This window comes from Tachysurus fulvidraco, chromosome 7, assembly GCF_022655615.1.
Source record: "Tachysurus fulvidraco isolate hzauxx_2018 chromosome 7, HZAU_PFXX_2.0, whole genome shotgun sequence".
NCBI lineage: Eukaryota > Metazoa > Chordata > Actinopteri > Siluriformes > Bagridae > Tachysurus > Tachysurus fulvidraco.
In genome coordinates this window covers 26430334-26450893 of record NC_062524.1, presented here as the reverse complement: position 1 = coordinate 26450893, position 20560 = coordinate 26430334, and the positions used below count along the sequence as shown (strand labels likewise).

At 40.1% G+C, this 20560-nt stretch overlaps 1 protein-coding gene across 7 annotated transcripts in view; it reads right to left on the bottom strand.

Moving 5' to 3' along the window:
• Positions 1-20560, bottom strand: part of LOC113650058 (sodium/potassium/calcium exchanger 2-like) — a 47454-nt gene that overhangs the window by 22977 nt on the left and 3917 nt on the right. For 3 of the 7 annotated variants that reach the window (XM_047816633.1, XM_047816634.1, XM_047816637.1), the window contains exons 3-5: positions 7403-7441; positions 6204-6312; positions 4368-4382 (exon numbers count right to left, since the gene is read on the bottom strand). In XM_047816633.1, coding sequence (XP_047672589.1) covers positions 4368-4382; positions 6204-6312; positions 7403-7441 — 163 coding nt within the window. The remainder of the gene's footprint in view (positions 1-4367; positions 4383-6203; positions 6313-7402; positions 7442-20560) is intronic. The other 4 variants (XM_047816635.1, XM_047816636.1, XM_027158096.2 and 1 more) reach the window with 3 other exon arrangements.

Genomic DNA, 20560 nt, shown 5'->3' with positions numbered 1-20560 from the left:
TCAGAAATCATTCAGATGCCCAGTTCTTTGTTTACTGACAGATTTTAAGGGCTCAAAATCTAAAATGTAACATGTCATGTTTGATCTGGTCATAAAACCAAGGCTAATATTATTTGCTGTGTATAGATATGGGCCTCTGCCAGACAGACTGAATAAACTCCCAGGCTCCTCAAAGATCATTAATAAGTCAGGCAGCGCGGCGGTTGTGAGTCTTCATGGCTGTGCATTAACTTCATCAGACTAAAAGGCAGTGAGGTGAATTTATAAGAAGTCAGCTACAGGATAATCGTCGACATACTGTAAATACAACATGGATAAAGCTTGTGTCTGTCTGGATGTGTGCTAATTTGGTCTGACCTACAGGCCACAGTGAGAATCAGCTGTCTGGGACCTAGCGCCTTTTCTGACAAGAAGGCCGACTGCTCCATTCTCCTTATTTCGATTTTGCTAAGTTGACCTGTCTCCAGGAATCAGAGCTCTAGCTAACATTACACCTTCCTCTCCTTGTGGCTTCTGAGCATAAAGGAAACTAACCAGAGATTTTTCAAATCTTAAAAATTCTTAATGCTAGTTCATGGTTTAGTCTGTTTACAACTTAGGCTGTTAACTTTAACGCTACTTCATCTGTTAGCCTGTTTACTGTTATGCTAGTTAAATTTTTAGCCTATTTACTGCTATGCTAGTTGATCTTTTAGCCTGTTTTGCTATAATACTACTTCCTCTACAATACTAGTACTGCAAAAAGCTGGGCTAAAAGATTACGGGCTCCAGAGGTTGCATTTTATTTATTTATTAATTTTTATTTTTATTTTTTACAAATTTTAACTCGCTTTTTTAACGGAAAACCTTTTGAATCCTTTTTAACAGAAAACAAACAAATCACTCTGGTGTGAAGAAGAAGAACAAGAAGAAGAAGAAGAAGAAGAAGAAGAAGAAGAAGAAGAAGAAGTGCAATACACAAAGCCATATTTACATGCCATAAAAAAAACAGGCAACTAGAATGACAAAATGTGTGTGTGTGTGTGTGTGTGTGTGAGAGAGAGAGAAAGAGAGAGAGAGAGAGAGAGAGAGAGAGAGAGAATTAAACAGTGATGCTAACGACCTTGCAGAACGACCTGTAGAGTTACAGCCCGCCGGGATGCACAAAGCTTTTAATATTGATTCAGCCACACAGGATGAGTGTGTGTGTGTTTGTGTGTGTGTTTGCGAGTTCGGGGATTGTTTGCGCGAGTGTGTGTTCATGTGGGAGTGTGAAGAAATGTTACATAATGACGAGCGAAGCCAGTAATCAGTTGATTCATTAATCAGATGATTGTTAGTGTTTGGATGTTTTTTGTTTGTGTGTGTGTGTGTGTGTGTGTGTGTGTGTGTGTGTGTGTGTGTGTGTGTGTCCATTAAAAATAGATAAATGGAGCGGTGGTTCAGGGGTCAAGCGGTACGATCAATATCCACTACTTGTCAAAAGGCCAGAGATTTAAAACCCACACACACACACACACACACACACACACGTCCATGGCATGTTGTGTTTGTCTTGTCTGCTTTGTGCTGTCTGTGATTCACAGTCCAGCTTTATTTATTCTGGAACATCGCGCTCAGCTCTGGATGTGTAAAAGTGTATGTGCTGAGCGTCAGTATCAGTCCATTCTCATTAAACATGAGCGACTCAACACCACATCACGTTTTACAGTATATGCGTACAAGAATTTTTATATTCCTCAGAAGGTGCTGATTTATTTCCTAGAGCATCAGATCTGACGTTAGCGAGCTTTACATTAGATTGCATCACGTTACATGCGCTTGTTTTCGTTTCTATAGCAACCGCTAACTTACAAGAACGTGTCCAGTGGACGACTTTTATAGTATATTCATAATTTATTTTATCCACAGCTAACAAAAAAACTTTAAGATAACTCGTGTAATTGTTCAGCTGATGATTTTGTTTCTTAAGGAGAAATTTTTTTAACATTCATGGAAGGAGTCTCCAGTTTTAACACTTTGTAAGTGTCAGTAAAGCTTACTGAGGTCATGGTGAGGGATTAAGTCTCAGCCTCACATACACACTGGCTGAAGGTCCGATGATTCGGAGTCGTCGTCTGATTGGTTGGGTTCTACAGGATTACTGATCGTCTTAGAAATGTGAAGGAAGTTTCCTTTAATGAAGTTCCATCTACTTCCTGATGTAAGTGTGTCATGTTGATGTGTGAAAGTGAGTTCTGAAAGGGAGGATTAGCTAAATGCTGGATTTTCCAAATGATGTAAAGTCCTTAGTCTCATTCATTCTCTAAACATAACAAACTGTGATTGGTCGCTTTATGTGTCAGTCATATGTCCTCTTGGTTCAGTCCTTGGCCAATAAAAGCTGCTATGGGTCTGATATCAGACTAGTGAATGAATGACCGCAGTAACAGGAACTCGTTTATTTATTTCTTTGGACATTAAAATACGACTACCGATGAATAAAAAGGATGATGTTCTTTTAATTAATATAAAATACTCCATCTCAGATTGTCGGATATATATACGTGGAATAAAACTCCGCAGTAATGTGAGTATTATTCATTTTGTTCCAATGACATCACGTCCTGTTGTATTTTATCCCTGATTTAATTCTTATTCTTCTGTGATTTAAACTCACAACATTGTGTAGCTCGTGCCCGAGGTAGCGACTTCAGATCTGGATCTGAAGGTCGTCAGATTTATTCACCCACCGTCGGATCCTGCATCTAAGATTTATGTAGAAGTAAGACGAGGCTTCCTGTTAAAAGGTCCATCTCATTTTTTTTGTCCTGAAGATGAATATTTTAGAGGATGAAATTTTCAAGGAAAGAACTGATGGTTGGAAGTGCAGAAGTTTAGTTCGAAGTTTAGTTTGTTCTATTTTAGGACCATCTAGTGGAAAAAAAAAAGACAAGGCTTTGTGTGATGATTCATCATCCACCGTCCCAAACGGATCCCCTGCTGCTTCCAGTATTTTGGAAAACATTGTCAATTTTTCTCACAATAGCAGGTAATTAACGAGGACTGAAGCAGTGGCTCGGGAACACGGGGCCAAGGCGCAGTCCATCTTTCATATCCAAGCTATTTCAGTAGATTTTTTAGCTTGCACTCTGACTGTTTTTTTTTTTTTTAGTTTCTCTGCTCAGGTTCGTCTAGTTTTATATGTAAAGGGCAGCTGTGACTGCATGAGTTCAGTCCGACCAAGCAGGAGCACATGGCAGATAACGTGACGCTTCGGCTGCGGTTTCATTCGGATAGACGAGAGAAATATAAACATCAGTGCACAAGACAGAAGATACACAGAGAGAACTGCAACGGACAAAATAGCATCAGACCAAACAACAGGAGAAAGACGTGAAAGAAATGAAGCTTTCAGACGAAAGATTTAATATCAAATAAACTGAACAGACAGACAGACAGACAGACAGACAGACAGACAGACAGACAGACAGACAGACAGACAGACAGACAGACAGACAGACAGACAGATAGATAGATAGATAGATAGATAGATAGATAGATAGATAGATAGATAGATAGATAGATATTGATAGCTTAAAGGGTTTTGCTCAGGGACTGCCCAGTATTCCGATCAGTATTCCCGAGCCCATATTTCACAGTGTGTTGTAGAGTCCATGCTGCATAGCAACACAACTTTTAAGTCATTCAGCCGTGTGAAAAGGCAACACAAAGTGCACCATAAAGAATGTATGAAGGCGGTGAAGGCTGCGCTCACAGACACAACCCACACTGTGGATTAATACAACTCATCTGTAGACTGCGACCGCATCGTGTTCGGTGTTTCCTCGTGATACTGCGGTGAAATATAAATCTTATATTACGCCATCCAATAAAATGAAGGACATCCACACTGTGGATGCTGTCCAACTATTTTTTGGGGAAAAAAAAAAGAAAGTGGCCTGGAGCTGTGGTTTAATCTGTGAGGAATCAGAGCGAACGGACGAAGCGTCTTCACTTCATTCACACAGTCAGAGTTGGTGATCTCATGCCGCGTCCCGCTGAGGCGCCTTCATGCGCCCTTCGTAAATTATTAAACAAATCTGATTTAATCTGATCTGAGCTTTATACCGAAGAGCTGAAGTGCATGCTCGGAGAAGGTAACCAACACTCACACACACACACACACACACACACACACTCACGCACCCACACACGCACACGTGCGCACACACACGGACGGATGAAACAACGATAGGAACCTGAGCAAAAGAAATGATGCAAGGAGGAAAAAAAAACGCCATTGAATCGATAAAGACACAAAGTTTCCGGAGCAACACACTACAGTGGGATGGAGGGAGGAGGACAAGGAGGCCATAACGATAAGATTGAGAGAATAACTCACTCACCAGAGTCAGCGAATTCTGAGGAAACAGAAGGACAGAAAGAAAGACAAACAGAGAGAAGAAAGTGATGAAATAAAAGTAGAAGCTCGGAAGCAAAGTATTAACCAAAGCCCCAGAGAAGAAGATCAGACATGTGGATGAACAGTGCACATGGAGCTCCTGATCAAAACATGCTGACAGACAAGAGGTCAGATTTCGTACACGGAAAGTTTGAAATGATTATTTAAAAGATCATATGATCATTATCCTCGAAGCTTGTTAATAAAATCTGGTTCATCGGAAGAAACCGATATGAACTCGATTAGCATCAGCGCACATTATTAATATTAGCGTACGCCTGTAAAAGCAGCACGAAGATAGGAGTCAGTTTGATTAAAGTGAAGCTCTCGGCGTACGGACGGACCGACATATCGTATCACCGTACTAGAGGACATTAGAGGACGTAATAAATAATAATACAATAATAAAACTGCTTAACAATACACACATAATATGTATGGATGTTTATTGTCGCCTAATTTATAACATTAGCGTATTATATCTTTCAGCATTTAAATATATATATACTTTTAAATCTTTCAGAATATTTCAAATCCCACCCTGGTTCCTTCGGTGCTATCTGCCCTCTTCCGCATACAACAGCTGACAAACAACAGGATTGGCTTGTGTTGCTTGATTGACAGGTGACAGAGAGAATTAGCTCCTCCCACCCAGACTTTTTTTTTTATGTAATATACAATCTCTTATTTATTATTAACACAATCACACAACATTATATTGCTAATAACAGTGTATAAATGTCAGCGGTGTGTCTACCTCTGTATAAACCTTCTACTAAAGAAAGGTCCTTGTGTAATAATAATAATAATAATAATAATAATAATAATAATAATAATAATAAATCTCTTCTTTAAACACGGCAATTTAGACAGCACATGAGTCACGCTTACTGTACACACACACGCACACACACACACCTATTTATACACAATCGGCTCTTATACACACTCTGACTCACTCACACGAACGACGCTCTTTACACATCGCAGTTATTTATATATAAATATGCACATTAGTCATTATTTAAAACCGCAGTAAAGACACACCAGGTTAAAGTTTGTTCGGATTTCATCGTCGACGAGAAGAAAACTAATAAAGATCCTGAATTATTCACTATTGATCGATCTCTGTTCACAACATACGTATACATTTATATCCGTAATGACCTTTAAAATCGCTCCTGGGAGAAAATGAGGATAAATGAATAATAATGAAAAAAATTAAATGGAAATAAAATAAGAAAATAAGAAGGAAAGAAAAAAAAGTGTGTATTTGAAAATTCATGAGAAAATGTTAATTATTTTTATCAAAGTAACACAAAGAAAATGAAAAGGTGTAATAAATGTTAAATAAAGGATTATTATTATTATTATTATTATTATTATTATTATTATTATTATTAATATTATTATTATTATTATTATTACTACTACTACTACTACTACTACTACTAGTAATAATATAAACACCATGTTGATAAAAGTTTGGCATTGTTGTATAAGTATTGGCACCCACTGATGAGCTGGAATTATGAATCAACCTAAAATATGACCACATTGTAAATTTAAACTGGAAGTAAAATGTTTATATTTTCAAAAACGTTTGTACACTTGTTGAGGCAAAAGGTTTAAATTTTAATATTTCATTTAGAATTTAAACCAAAAGATCATCTTAGTGGTAATTAGATTTTCTTATAATGTGTGTGTATGTGTGTGTGTGTGTGTGTGTGTGTGTGTGTGTGTGTGTGTGTGTGTGTGTGTGTGTGTGTGTGTGTGTTACCTTCACTAAGCGGGTCCAGTGTGTGGATCATGAGCTGGAAGATGCTGTTCCTCATCAGACTGTTGTGTAGCGACGCTGAGCTTCCGCCTCTCTGCAGCCGAGGCTTGGCCTACGATTGGACAGAATAACATGACTGATGAAAATACGGCTTGTGAGTGTTTGTGTGTGTGAGTGTTTGTGTGTGTGAGTGTTTGTGTGTGTGAGTGTTTGTGTGTGTGAGTGTTTGTGTGTGTGTGTGTTTGTGTGTGTGTATTTTTGAACATCTTAACATCTGAATATCTGAAAGCATATGAACTATACAGAATTAGGTCACAGTGTGTAGGGTGTAAGGCCTAGGGTTTAGGGTGTAGGGCCTAGGGTTTAGGGTGTAGGGCCTAGGGAGCATATCTTTCTGTAGTGGAAATGCAGCGGGAGTAAAGGGCACCGTTCGGCTCGATGCCATGACAACACGTCAGCGCTTTTTGAAGGAGTCAGCTGCAGAGACTAGTGCAGGTGTGTGTGTGTGTGTGTGTGTCTGTGTGTGTGTGTGTGTGTGTGTGTGTGTGTGTGTGTGTGTGTGTGTGTGTGTGTGTGTGTGTGTGTGTGTGTGTGTGCGCACACGCTTGACGGAGCTTATTCATAAACCTTAAAGAGTTTTAAGGGCAATAATATCATAAAACTGAGCATAAAATGTTCCAACACCAAGAAAAATAAAGCCTCTATTTAGGTGACAGTAAAGTATAAACATCAGGATGGTTTTTCTCTTATATCTGCTTCAGAAATCTCGATTTCCTTGGGGAAAAAAAGCTTTCTCACGAAAAACCAAGTCTGATTTTACAGCCATTTTCTATCTCCGTGTAGTTTTTAGAGCTTAAAGACGAGAGCATCAGACGCTGCTGAAAACATGTGTTTCAGCCTGAGTGAATGTGCACAGAAGAGTGAAGTAAAGGCAGATGATCTGCTTCGAGTTGCGTAACCCGATCATAAATACACAGTAAATGTTGCTGTAAATTTACTTACATCGAACTTTACGTCACTGACTGTTTATATTAACCACCGCAATGCGTATGGAATCATCAGGCGCTGTAGTTATGAATGTGCTAAACACACTTTAGCATGAAGTAAAGAATCCAGGAAATAACACACATACAGTACGACAAACACAAAGGATATACACACACTGAGACATGCAGACGAAAGACGTAGGCCGTAGGACATACCGACAGCTTGCTGTCATCCTCCGTTGGCACTGGACTAACCTTTACAGAAATAATATAAAAACAGAGAGAGAGAGAGAGAGAGAGAGAGAGAGAGAGAGAGAGAGAGAGAGAGAGAGAGAGAGAGAGAGAGAACAGAAGACAAGGACATGAGACAAAAACACCATTAAAGACTCCACATAACAGAACACACAGGACGTAACTTAGACGAGGAATGAACATTTAAATCATTTAAATCTCATGTTATTTATTTATTTATTAGACACAGAGTTCAGAGACTGCTAGCAGGCGAATAAGATTCTCACAAGGTATAAAAAGATTGTCCAACGTAAACCAAATCAATAGTCTAGCAATAGGCTATTAGTGAAACCATGGCAACAATTAGTAACCTTTTTTTTTTCATTAAATTGATTAAGGTTTGGGGGACACGGTGGTTTAGTGGTTAGCACGTTCGCCTCACACCTCCAGGATCGGGGGTTCGATTCCCATCTCCGCCTTGTGTGTGTGGAGTTTGCATGTTCTCCCCGTGCCTCGGGGGTTTCCTCCGGGTACTCCGGTTTCCTCCCCCGGTCCAAAGTCATGCGTGGTAGGTTGATTGGCAGCTCTGGAAAATTGTCCGTAGTGTGTGAGTGTGTGAGTGAATGAGAGTGTGTGTGTGCCCTGTGATGGGTTGGCACTCCGTCCAGGGTGTATCCTGCCTCGATGCCCAATGACACCTGAGATAGGCACAGGCTCCCCGTGACCCGAGAAGTTTGGATAAGCGGTAGAAAATGAATTAATTAATTGAATGAATGAATTAATTAATTATTAAAGTTTTTAGTTTGTTCCCTGTTTGTCACTTGATTTAGCGGTTAAACAACTGAAACAAACAAAAATGTAAAAAAAAAACAAAAAAAAAAACAGAATGTGATGGATTAAGTGTTATTATATTTTATAAGCTGCTAAATAACAAGGCTGGATACCGGATGTGTATTTGTTAAGCCAAAAGAATCTGAAGCGTATTAAACCTGAACCCGAGTTCAAAGGACAAAGCTGGAAATGTCTTTTTTTTTTTTTTTTTTTGCTTAAAAGTTAGACGTGAAATACAAAATAATCGCCTCAATGCAAACTACAAAAAAATAAATAAATAAATAAATAAATAAATAAACAAAGTATTTGATTCTTTTGTAAAGTTAGATAATAATAAAAAACTAAATTTCCCCATTAACGTGTCAGCGAACATCACATGCACTTACGGTACGATACGATACGAGCGTTTATGGCTAACCGTAATCCAATTATCGTACAGACAAAACTGGTTAAAGTTCTTTCACTAGTATGGTTTATTTAAAAAACTTTATTATTAAAATAATTTATTTATTTTGTTTCTCATTTTTATTCCCCATATAGCAGAAATTCAGGTACGGGAGGGTGACGCAGCATTAGTGCTTAGAGCTACATTAGCCTGAGCTGAGGTTCCTGGAAGGTCATTTCCCGCAGGTTTTAAATGCAGCAAAATCAATGCTTCTTGATGCTCCGGCTCCCCGAAAGACTTTTATTGAGCTGTAATCTTGCAGACAGGGCGAGATCATTCTGTGTGTGCAGAAAAATAACCGCTAAAAATACCGCTGCCCATCACGACCCAGCGAACGCGCCACATGCTGAGCTCACGCACTCAGATGCTGGTGGATGGAGTGGCATTTTAAAGCTACGGTCAGCAGGCTGTCGTGAGATTGATGTCTATAATATAAATCTACAGAAGATTCTTTCTATCAGTTAAAGAGAAAATAATATCACTTATGAGTCTTAATAATGAAGAACCACCAGACCACAGAATTATTAACGTTTCGCTCTACAACATCGCAAACCGCGATACGTTGCGAATATGACATACGTGTAAACACACACACACACACACACACTCGTGCGAGCTATGCCCTAGCCTCCGAGCCGTCTGTGTTTTCCCGTCCTGCCCTCCAAAACCTCCTGGCGGACAATCAACGATGTGGGGAAGAAGAAAACACACACGTACAACAAATCAAGTCACTCGCTAATTAATGACCTGATTCTCTTCAAGTAGAACTCATTATAGGAGACTAATTATGGTACCTAATTACGCCAACAAAGCGTCGCAGGACACGGCAGACCCTAAACACACATAGTCCTAAACACAAGACAGTCCGGTTCTCAAGGTCACCGTGATCATAGGCGTGTCTTTGACGTGTGTTTTCATTTCCAGAACAATTAGATGGGTTTATCGCATAATTTCTTCCGCTGTTGCTAAATCCGAAGGTTATTCGAGGCGACCGAGCCGGTGAAGGTTACAGCCAGACAAAAAAAATGCAGAATTGACTTTATGCCGCTTGCTGTAACATGACAGATAAGAAAAGGAGAAGAAAAGCTCCTGATGAAGCTCCTGCTGGGTTCATTCATCTGCCATGGAAAAGAAAACAGATGGGTAATAAATGAGGAAGAAAACCAGCTGTGGCATCAGGAAGCAGTTCTTTGTCGTGTAGCACAGTGTGTTTCAAAGTAAAATCCAGACCCGAGTGAAGAACATCTGCTGTGATGAGAACTTTGGGTTCCTGGAGATTCTTTGGAGTTTGACAGAAGACGTAATGGCAAAATTCCTTCACCAAAACAAAACAAACAAACAAACAAAGGAGTGAATTAAATGTATAATCTGCAGAATGAGACTTCTTTCTTACAGTAAATGGTTTCTTTGCTGTCATAAGGAGCGTTTTCCACGATGTCTCTTCGGCCAGATGCTAACCAAGCTGTCATGGTTCCTCTCCTTTCACATCACCGTTCCCATAGCAACAAACACTATTGTTTGTTTCGGTTTCTTCTTTCTAGTCCTTAGTTTCCATCTATCTTTACTGCCTGACTCACCTGTGTTCACCTGTATTGTGTTTAGCTCTTGATTACTTTACCTTTGTTGATGCTTCATATGGTATATACACTGTATATATGATATACTGCTTGTTCTTCATGAAGGTTTTGTTCATTTCCCACTGGATGTTTCTGCTACTTTGTTCATTCATTCATTCATTCGTTTCCTACCGCTTATCCGAACTACCTCGGGTCATGGGGAGCCTGTGCCTATCTCAGGCGTCATCGGGCATCGGTGGTTAGCACGTTCGTCTCACACCTCCAGGTTTGCCTCCGCCTTGTGTGTGTGGAGTTTGCATGTTCTCCCCGTGCCTCGGGGGTTTCCTCCTGGTACTCCGGTTTCCTCCCCCGGTCCAAAGACATGCATGGTAGGTTGATTGGCATCTCTGGAAAATTGTCCGTAGTGTGTGAGTGTGTGAGTGAATGAGAGTGTGTATGTGCCCTGTGATGGGTTGGCACTCCGTCCAGGGTGTATCCTGCCTCGATGCCCGATGATGCCTGAGATAGACACAGGCTCCCCGTGACCCAAGAAGTTCGGATAAGCGGTAGAAAATGAATGGATGAATGAATGAATGAACGAACGAACATGTGACAGACTGCGATCTGCACTCTGAAGCCTTTTATTAGAGATTTATCTCTCTATCTATCTATCTATCTATCTATCTATCTATCTATCTATCTATCTATCTATCTATCTATCTATCTAACAAAAGTGCATATTAATGATTAGAATAAATAAATTGATAAATAAATAAAGTCAAAGATATAATTTTAGCCTTATGACTCAACGTGTGTAGCATACTGTATGCACCGTGCTAAGAAAACAAGTGCGGGCTGTTGGAGTGGTTTAATTTGTTCAATCTGTTTCTCGATGAAATCAGCAAATTTCCAAGACAACAGTGAGTCAGCACGTAGTCATCACACACACACACACACACACACACACACAGTGTGCATCATGCATGTCGTGATCACCTTGAATGCAGTCGGAGTTGGTCTCCGGTGTCCAGGTTAAAGCCTCTGGACGACCATTCAAATGACTTCAGTCACTCAGTTCAGTCATTTCGATAATTAGCCTTTCACAAAAGTCAATAACGATCCCGATTGCAATAAACTCTTCGTCTGTAGCGCAGAAGCAGAACCGTACGAATTTCACATTCGCCTTAAACACGTTCCTCACACACACGTGCACGACGAGGTCGAAAACTTCCAGAAAGTCGCGCGGCACCTACGATAACCGAGATACTTAACATGCAGATGTTTTTACCAGAGAAAATCAAATAGTTCTATGTTGTAATTTCAGGTTGTTATAATATACATAAAATTAAATGACATGAATGAAAAATGAAATTTTAAAACTCTGTAGAATTTTATTTCTGAACTAAAAACTGACGTACAAATTTTAGCTCCGCGGCTAAAGCTACGCTCATTTTTCGTGATTTATTTGAACATTTTAAGCATGACGTTATTTTTGAAATCTATACGATTTTACAGCAGCAAAGACAAATAGAAGAACGAATAAACAAACCAATTAATAAACAAATGAACAACGTTACATGATATACATGAACACAGTGAACACTCTGTTCTCTGTTCTGGTGGGTTTATGACACGCCTTTTTTTTTTAAATTATGCTTTTCTCGATTTTTTTCTAGTTTTTTGGAACAAAATAAAGAGTTTCTTTGAATTCCTTTTTATTTTATATATATATATATATATATATATATATATATATATATATATATATATATATATATATATATATAGTTAACCATTTCTAATCTGGCAGAAAAAAAAAATCTTGAAAAATATATTTATGATCCAACGTTGTGATAAATGGAAAAGATTGGATTTTATTTTATTGTAAATCGATAATTATTACATTAATTATTATATTATTATTATTTTATACATATTATTTCTATATTCTATTATACTTTATATTTTAGCATAGGTTTTTTTAATCTAAATCTAAAGCGATTTGTCTGATTTGTTTTTTGTTTGTTTGTATTTTTTGTCCCTAGAAATCACACAATCACACAATCACACAATCACACTGGATAAATAATGCTGGAGTTTTCCTTTAATGGTTGCACCAAGGACAGAGATATTGACTACTACAGATTTTGCAGCATTTAGATTATAGAGTGCACACACACACACACACACACACACACACACACACACACACACACACACACACACACACACACACACACACACACACACACACACACCAGATCATATCATGCTTTAGTAAGGGAAAGCCATGTCCTTGGTGCAGTGGCTGTACAGTGTCTACTACATTACCTTATTACCTCATCTTTTAAAATAGCTCCCATTGATTAGGCCTCAAATTTCATTCTCTCCATCTGTCTCTCTCTCTCTCCATCTGTCTCTCCATCTGTCTCTCTCTCCGTCTGTCACTCTGTCTTTGTATGTCCGTCTCTCTCTCTCTCTCTCTCTCTCTCTCTCTCTCTCTCTCTCTCTCTCTCTCTCTCTCTCTCTCTCTCTGTCTCTGTCTCTCTCTCGCTGTCGCTCTTTGTCTCAAAGTATATGTGTGTGTTTTTCTCTCTCTCTCTGTCTCTCTCTCTCTCTCTCTCTCTCTCTCTCTCTCTCCGTCTGTCACTCGCTGTCGCTCTCTGTCTCTGTGTGTGTGTGTGTGTTTCTCTCCCTCTCTGTCTCTCTCTCTCTCTGTCTGTCACTCTCTCTTTGTCTGTCTCTCTCTCACTCCGTCTGTTTGCCTTTCTCTCTCTCTCTCTCTCTCTCTCTCTCTCTCACACTCTCATATATATATATATATATATATATATATATATATATATATATATATATATATATATATATATATATATATATATATATATATATATCTGTGTGTGTGTCAAACAAATTGCATTCGGTTGACTTGTGTGCATATGTGTGTGTGAGACAGAGACAAAGAGAAAAAGAGAGAGAGAGAGAGAGAGAGAGAGAGAGAGAGAGAGAGAGAGAGAGAGAGAGAGAGACAGACAGACAGACAGACAGACAGACAGACAGACAGACAGACAGACAGACAGACAGTGTGAAACATCTGTGTTTCAGTGTCTAGGACTCGGCTCCAAGCTGCACATTTCCATTCATCATTCAGAGTATTTTATGATGGAAATGAGCTCTGGCACCGACACAATGATCTGGAGCAACTGTAATTAAGTCCACAACACAATGCACACACACACACACACACACACACATATATACACAGATGCTCATGCATACGCATCAATATACTGTACATGCAGACATGCAAAGGTGCACTCATGCACAGCTGCACACACACACACACACACACACACACACACACACACACACACACACACACACACACACACACACACACAGACACACACACACACTCACTCAAACACAGTTAAGTTTCCAGGGTGACAGGCTTTTACTAAAAGCTTAGTGAAGAGTCATTAAAGCTTCATAGATACAGAAGTGTTTGGAGCCTGTAAGCAATAAATCACTCAGTAACTCTAAACCGCAGCCACTGAAACAAATCATTCAACGTTTTACTGATTTACTGACATTTAACACTTAATTTTCAGCCTGTCACGTTACGGAGAAAACCGTACGTTATTTATTCTTTCAGGAAAAATAAACGACGTCATTAAGTCAAAATAAACCGACATGTCTTTAAAGAAAGCATCATGTCACAGTTATTGTCACTAAGTTTTCAGTTCGTTTATTGTTCGTCCCGGATGACACAGAGTCCCTGTGTTACCATGGAAACAGTCCCTGTCCCTGTATAACTTCGCTCGTACCTAATTTTATCCGACGTAATGAAATTGTCGTGGGTGATGTTTTAATTAAAATTGAGAAAACGCACTCGTTTACCATCATCCCGCCCAAAAACACTGGCACACAGATTAGCACATGGTGAGAAGATTTAAAACAGCTGAACATAATACGAGGGTTCGATTTCAAGTCCTTGTGAAAGTTTATGTCCAAGACTAATCTAATCAGTGCGTGTAATCAGTGTCGCCTGATTGCGCGGTTTCACGCCTCACATGGGCTATTTTCTAAAATCACATTAGGTTGGGACGAAAATGACCGCGGGCATGTAGATATCATCTGCCGACGTTACACTCGGAGCTGATTTAAACTGGATTTTAATTAGGATTTAAACAACCGTATTCAATCTGTCAGTCGTGCACATAATCTGTTAGGGTTTTAATATATATATATATATATAGACAGTGGGGCACGGTGTCTTAGTGGTTAGAATGTTCGCCTCACACCTCCGCCTTGTGTGTGTGGAGTCTGCATGTTCTCCCCGTGCCTCGGGGGTTTCCTCCGGGTACTCCGGTTTCCTCCCCCGGTCCAAAGACATGCATGGTAGGTTGATTGGCATCTCTGGAAAATTGTCCGTAGTGTGTGAGAGTGTGAGTGAATGAGTGTGTGTGTGCCCTGTGATGGGTTGGCACTCCGTCCAGGGTGTATCCTGCCTCGATGCCCGATGACGCCTGAGACAGGCACAGGTTCCCCGTGACCCGAGGTAGTTCGGATAAGCGGTAGTAAATGAATGAACGAATGAAATCCAGTAGGCCTTGAAAGGTGTCTGAAATGTTCCTCGCACTCAAATCACCTCATCCAATTTATGACAGACTTCATAATGAGCTTCGAACCCAGATCAGATGTGTCGAGGGGAAAAGGGAAGACTTACAGCAACCTTGGGGCAGGGCTACACCTGGTGATCGAAGTAACTGATGTTAATTCACCTTAAGACGGTTTTCATCATATCAAAGCCTCATACGTTAAGCAGCACAACAGCGTTATGTCCCGGTTATCAATATTCAGTACACACTTTGCTATCCCATAATGCACTGGTACGGGACTGGTGCAGAGCAGCTGTCAGTGTTACAGATATTATTATGATGTTGTAGGTCACGTGACAATGCCAACATGGTGGATGTACAGTAGCGATTTAGAAGCCGTTAAAAAGAATACAGTAACCAGTTGAATCAAATACAGTTGGTACTGAATCAAATACAGTAGATACTGAATCAAATTCAATAGGTACTGAATGACATGCAGTAGGTACTGAATCAAAATCAGTAGGTACTAAATCAAATACATTGGGTACTGAATCGGAATCACAGGTACCAAATCAAAGGCAGTACTGTAGGTACCGAATCGAATGTAGTATCTACTGAATCGAATACAGTAGTTACTGAATTAAATGCAGTACATCCCGATTCGAATGCCGTATTTACTGAATCGAACTAAATCCAAGGCAGTAGCTACTGAAGGTACAGATTTGAATGCAATACATAATGAATCAAATGACGTAGCTACTGAATCGAATGCAGTAGGCACTGAATCGAATGCAGAAGGTAGTGAATCGACTGCAATACATAATGAATCGAATTTAGAAAGTGCTGACTCGAATGCAGAAGGTAGTAAATCAATTGCAGTAGGTACTGAATCGAATGCAGTAGGTACTGAAACAAATTGAATCAAATGCATTATGTATTGAATCAAATGCAGTAAGTATTGAATCGATCTGAATCAAAGGCAGTAGCTACTTGATTGAATTCAGAAGCTACTGAATCAAATACAGAAGGTACTGAATCAAATACAGAAGGTACTGAATCAAATACAGAAGGTACTGAATCAAATACAAAAGGTACAGAGGTGACATACAGAGGTCTTCACCATGGTTTAAACTTTTAGAAGGAGATCTGAAAAGCATCATATTTATTTTAGTTTCTTTATAGTGTTTATCTTATTCTTGGGACTTACACAAGTCGCTTTAAAACCTTAAATCGGATCATTAAGATTTTATTTAGTTGCACGAGGATGAATATAAACGTAAAGATGAGTGTGTGTGACAGATGTAAATCACATCCAGAAATAGCCTCACCAGGTCACCTTCTCAATGTCAAGGTCATCATCATAAACCTTTGTTACTCCTCCACTGGGAACTTATGCCAATTTTATTTCACGTGTTTCATCAACACTTTCTACGGTGGGTGAGACAACCTCAGTCTGCTTAAACTTCCTTACGTGCTGAGTATAAATCCTGATTTGTTTGGAGCTTCACCGTAGGGCTTTTCTGAGTCATATCTCAAAAACTCAATCCCAGCTCATGCAACCTAAATCCATCAGGGATAATCTGGCCAAGGAGGATCACTGCCATGATCCGACACATCCTTGTAGAATTGCTGTATGTATTTATAATATCATGTTGTCATCCCACACACACACACACACACACACACACACACACACACACACACACACACACACCATTTTTTGCATCATCAATGTAATGTAACGTACTTGCTATAATAACTACTAAATGAATAGAAAGATTCCTTTTGAGGTCAAATACAGGTCCGTAAGAGACTTTAATACATTTTGATTAAAGACACATTGTGATTTTATCATCGGTTAATGTCTCATTTATAAGCTGAGGGTTACTGTAACATCCTCGTGACCTCCTGATCAGTAGGCCAACGTCCTACCCACTGAGCTTCCGCTGGCTCTTGGACATTTTTCAGAGAAACATTTTGTGCTTTGCTCCCATGAGAGCCATTAAAATATCAGCACAGTGTGTGTTTGTGTGTCTGCGGGGACGTTATACGTGCTCACACACTCTGGATCATGCCAGAACTTGTTATTCGAGACTTCTGGAGATTTACGCATGGCGCAACACCACACCAGCTGTACGTTACTTCGGGACTCGGTGACAGAAGTGTTTCATTATAGATGTGAAAACGCACAAATCTGCACAAACTCTGAATTCCTTCTGACGCACCCTAAAATATTATATATTTATATATCAGAGGTGGGAGTAAGTCACATGTGCAAGTCACAAGTATGTCTCAAGTCATGAATGTCAAGTCGAAGTCAAGTCGAGTCTTTTTTTAATATTTGTCAAGCAAGTCACGAGTCTCAAATTTGCGACTTAAGTCTGATTCGAGTCAAGTCATATGACTCGAGTCCCCATCTCTGAGTCATTTAACTCGAGTCCGTGTCGAATCTCAAGTCATGAATGTCAAGTCGAAGCCAAGTCGAGTTTTTTTTTAATATTTGTCAAGCAAGTCACAATTCTCAAATTTGCGGCTTAAGTCTGACTCGAGTCAAGTCGTATGACTCGAGTCCCCATCTCTGAGTCATTTAACTCGAGTCCGTGTCGAATCTCAAGTCATGAATGTCAAGTCGAAGTCAAGTCGAGTTTTTTTTATTTGTCAAGTAAGTCACAAGTCTCAAATTTGGGACTTAAGTCTGACTCGAGTCAAGTCATATGATTCGAGTCCCCATCTCTGAGTCATTTAACTCGAGTCCGTGTCGAATCTCAAGTCATGAATGTCAAGTCAAAGCCAAGTCGAGTCTTTTTTTAATATTTGTCAAGCAAGTCACGAGTCTCAAATTTGCGACTTAAGTCTGACTCGAGTCAAGTCGTATGACTCGAGTCCCCATCTCTGAGTCATTTAACTCGAGTCCGTGTCGATTCTCAAGTCATGAATGTCAAGTCGAAGCCAAGTCGAGTTTTTTTTTAATATTTGTCAAGTAAGTCACAAGTCTCAAATTTGGGACTTAAGTCTGACTCGAGTCAAGTCATATGATTCGAGTCCCCATCTCTGAGTCATTTAACTCGAGTCCGTGTCGAATCTCAAGTCATGAATGTCAAGTCAAAGTCAAGTCGAGTCTTTTTTTAATATTTGTCAAGCAAGTCACGAGTCTCAAATTTGCGACTTAAGTCTGATTCGAGTCAAGTCATATGACTCGAGTCCCCATCTCTGAGTCATTTAACTCGAGTCCGTGTCGAATCTCAAGTCATGAATGTCAAGTTGAAGTCAAGTCGAGTTTTTTTTAATATTTGTCAAGCAAGTCACAATTCTCAAATTTGCGGCTTAAGTCTGACTCGAGTCAAGTCGTATGACTCGAGTCCCCATCTCTGAGTCATTTAACTTGAGTCCGTGTTGAATCTCAAGTCATGAATGTCAAGTCGAAGTCAAGTCGAGTCTTTTTTTTATTTGTCAAGCAAGTCACAAGTCTCAAATTTGTGACTTAAGTCTGACTCGAGTCATGTCATATGACTCGAATCCCCATCTCTGAGTCATTTAACTCAAGTCCGTGTCGAATCTCAAGTCATGAATGTCAAGTCAAAGTCAAGTCGAGTCTCTTTTTAATATCTGTCAAGCAAGTCACAAGTCTCAAATTTGCGACTTAAGTCTGACTCGAGTCAAGTCATATGACTCGAGTCCCCCTGAGTCATTTAACTCGAGTCCGTCTCGAGTCTCAAGTCATGAATGTCAAGTCGAAGTCAAGTCGAGTTTTTTTTAATATTTGTCAAGCAAGTCACAAGTCTCAAATTTGCGACTTAAGTCTGACTCGAGTCATGTCATATAACTTGAGTCCCCCCCTCTGAGTCATTTAACTCGAGTCCGTGTCGAGTCTCAAGTCATGAATGTCAAGTCGAAGTCAAGTTGAGTCTTTTTTTAATATTAGTCAAGTCTCAAGTCTCAAATTTGTGACTCAAGTCTGACTCGAGTCAAGTCATATGACTCAAGTCCCTCGTGTATATACATATACATATATATAAGCTCATGGACAGTCCTGATAACCGTCTGTCACTAACCCAGAGCTTCTAGCACTATAACTAGCGCAGATCGACTCAAGATCCATCTGCAGCCCACAGAGCTCTGGATCTTGGCTATAAAAAAAACAACTACAAATGATCAAAGCTGATCTGTGAGCTTTCAATGTTTCATGTAGAAACTTCTGCTAGAGAGTTTTTAATGACGATACGAGGCCAAAGCCTTCCAGCAGCCTCTAAAATGAAACACTTTACTGTAAGTAAATACTGACGTCTGTAATTGGATGTCCGGTTGAAGCTCAGCTACATTTCCAAAACACCTCGTCCAAGTCTCCAGAACTGAATGAAGTGAAAATATGCTCGACGGACCGTTACAGAGTCGCCACGTCCCTGAGGATGGTTCTAAGTAGGACACGATATATCAAGCTTGAGACACGGCGGCTGCTCCGGTGTTTGCCGTTTGTTTGAATAATCCCACATGAGACGAGAGATATGGGTCCATGGTCTGTTGGCATGCTAATTCTGGACCTCAACCTTATACCGTACAAAGCTAACTCTGATCTCATGTTCACGCTTCTGAAATATTCATTCCATGGCCAGATGAGTGCCGGAGTCGGAAGTGTGACAAACTCATCGCAGATCAGACTGTGATGAACAGATCGTCCTCGTGCAGAAGACAATGAACAGAACATGGACGACACGCCACCATGTTCACCTGCAACCCTACACACACACACACACACACACACACATGCACTGATATTATGTTCTCTCACTTTCACTCACTCCCACACCAGCTGCTCTCTCTCTGTCTCTCTCTGTCTCTCTCTGTCTCTCTCTCTCACACACACACAAACACACACACACACACACACACACACACACACACACACACACACACACACACACACACACACACACACACACATACACACACACACACACCAAACTTCAACAATTTAGCATTTTTTCAAGGATGACTCAGGCCCTAATGTTATACATGTAAATCCAAATTAAAAAAGGTTAAACACCAGCTTTTGTCTATTTATTTCGATAATTAACTGATCACGTCCAAGATCATAAGATTTCTCCTGAGAAACAAAATGATCCCCGGATGACATTCAGAGCTCAGCTTTAAGACCCGGCTACGCATTAGCGACAGACGCTCGGCTTCCCTACGCCGCACATGTTATACAGATGTGTTTACCGCACGGGGAAAACAAGCAGACGCAGCCAGAAGTATTTAATCTGCGCACTGCTGCACTATAAGATACATCATCACTGATGATCGCATGCTTGTGTGTGTTCCAGTGCGAGTAGAGCCGTCTCGCCTGCTAACCAAACCGCTACCTGTTGCCAGGCAACATGAAGGGTAGACTCTTTAGTGTGTGACATGTGTTGGAGAAAATGTAGTGCAAAAAAAAATGCTGGGTTAAAATTTCAGCCCCATCAGTATTGCTGTGTCAGTATCATTCAGTTGTTTTCTCTTTGTCACGCTAAAGCTCTATCGTTCCCTATCAGTCTGTGTCTGTATCTTTCTATCGCTCTCTCTTGTTCTCTCTCTCTCTGTGTCTCTCTCTCACTGTCTCACTCCATCACTACCAGGTGCTCAATCCTGAAACCCAGACATGAAGATAAGTGCAAGATGGAGGGAGGGAGGGAGGGAGGGAGGGAAGAAGAAGTGGACTGTGGGGTAGGGA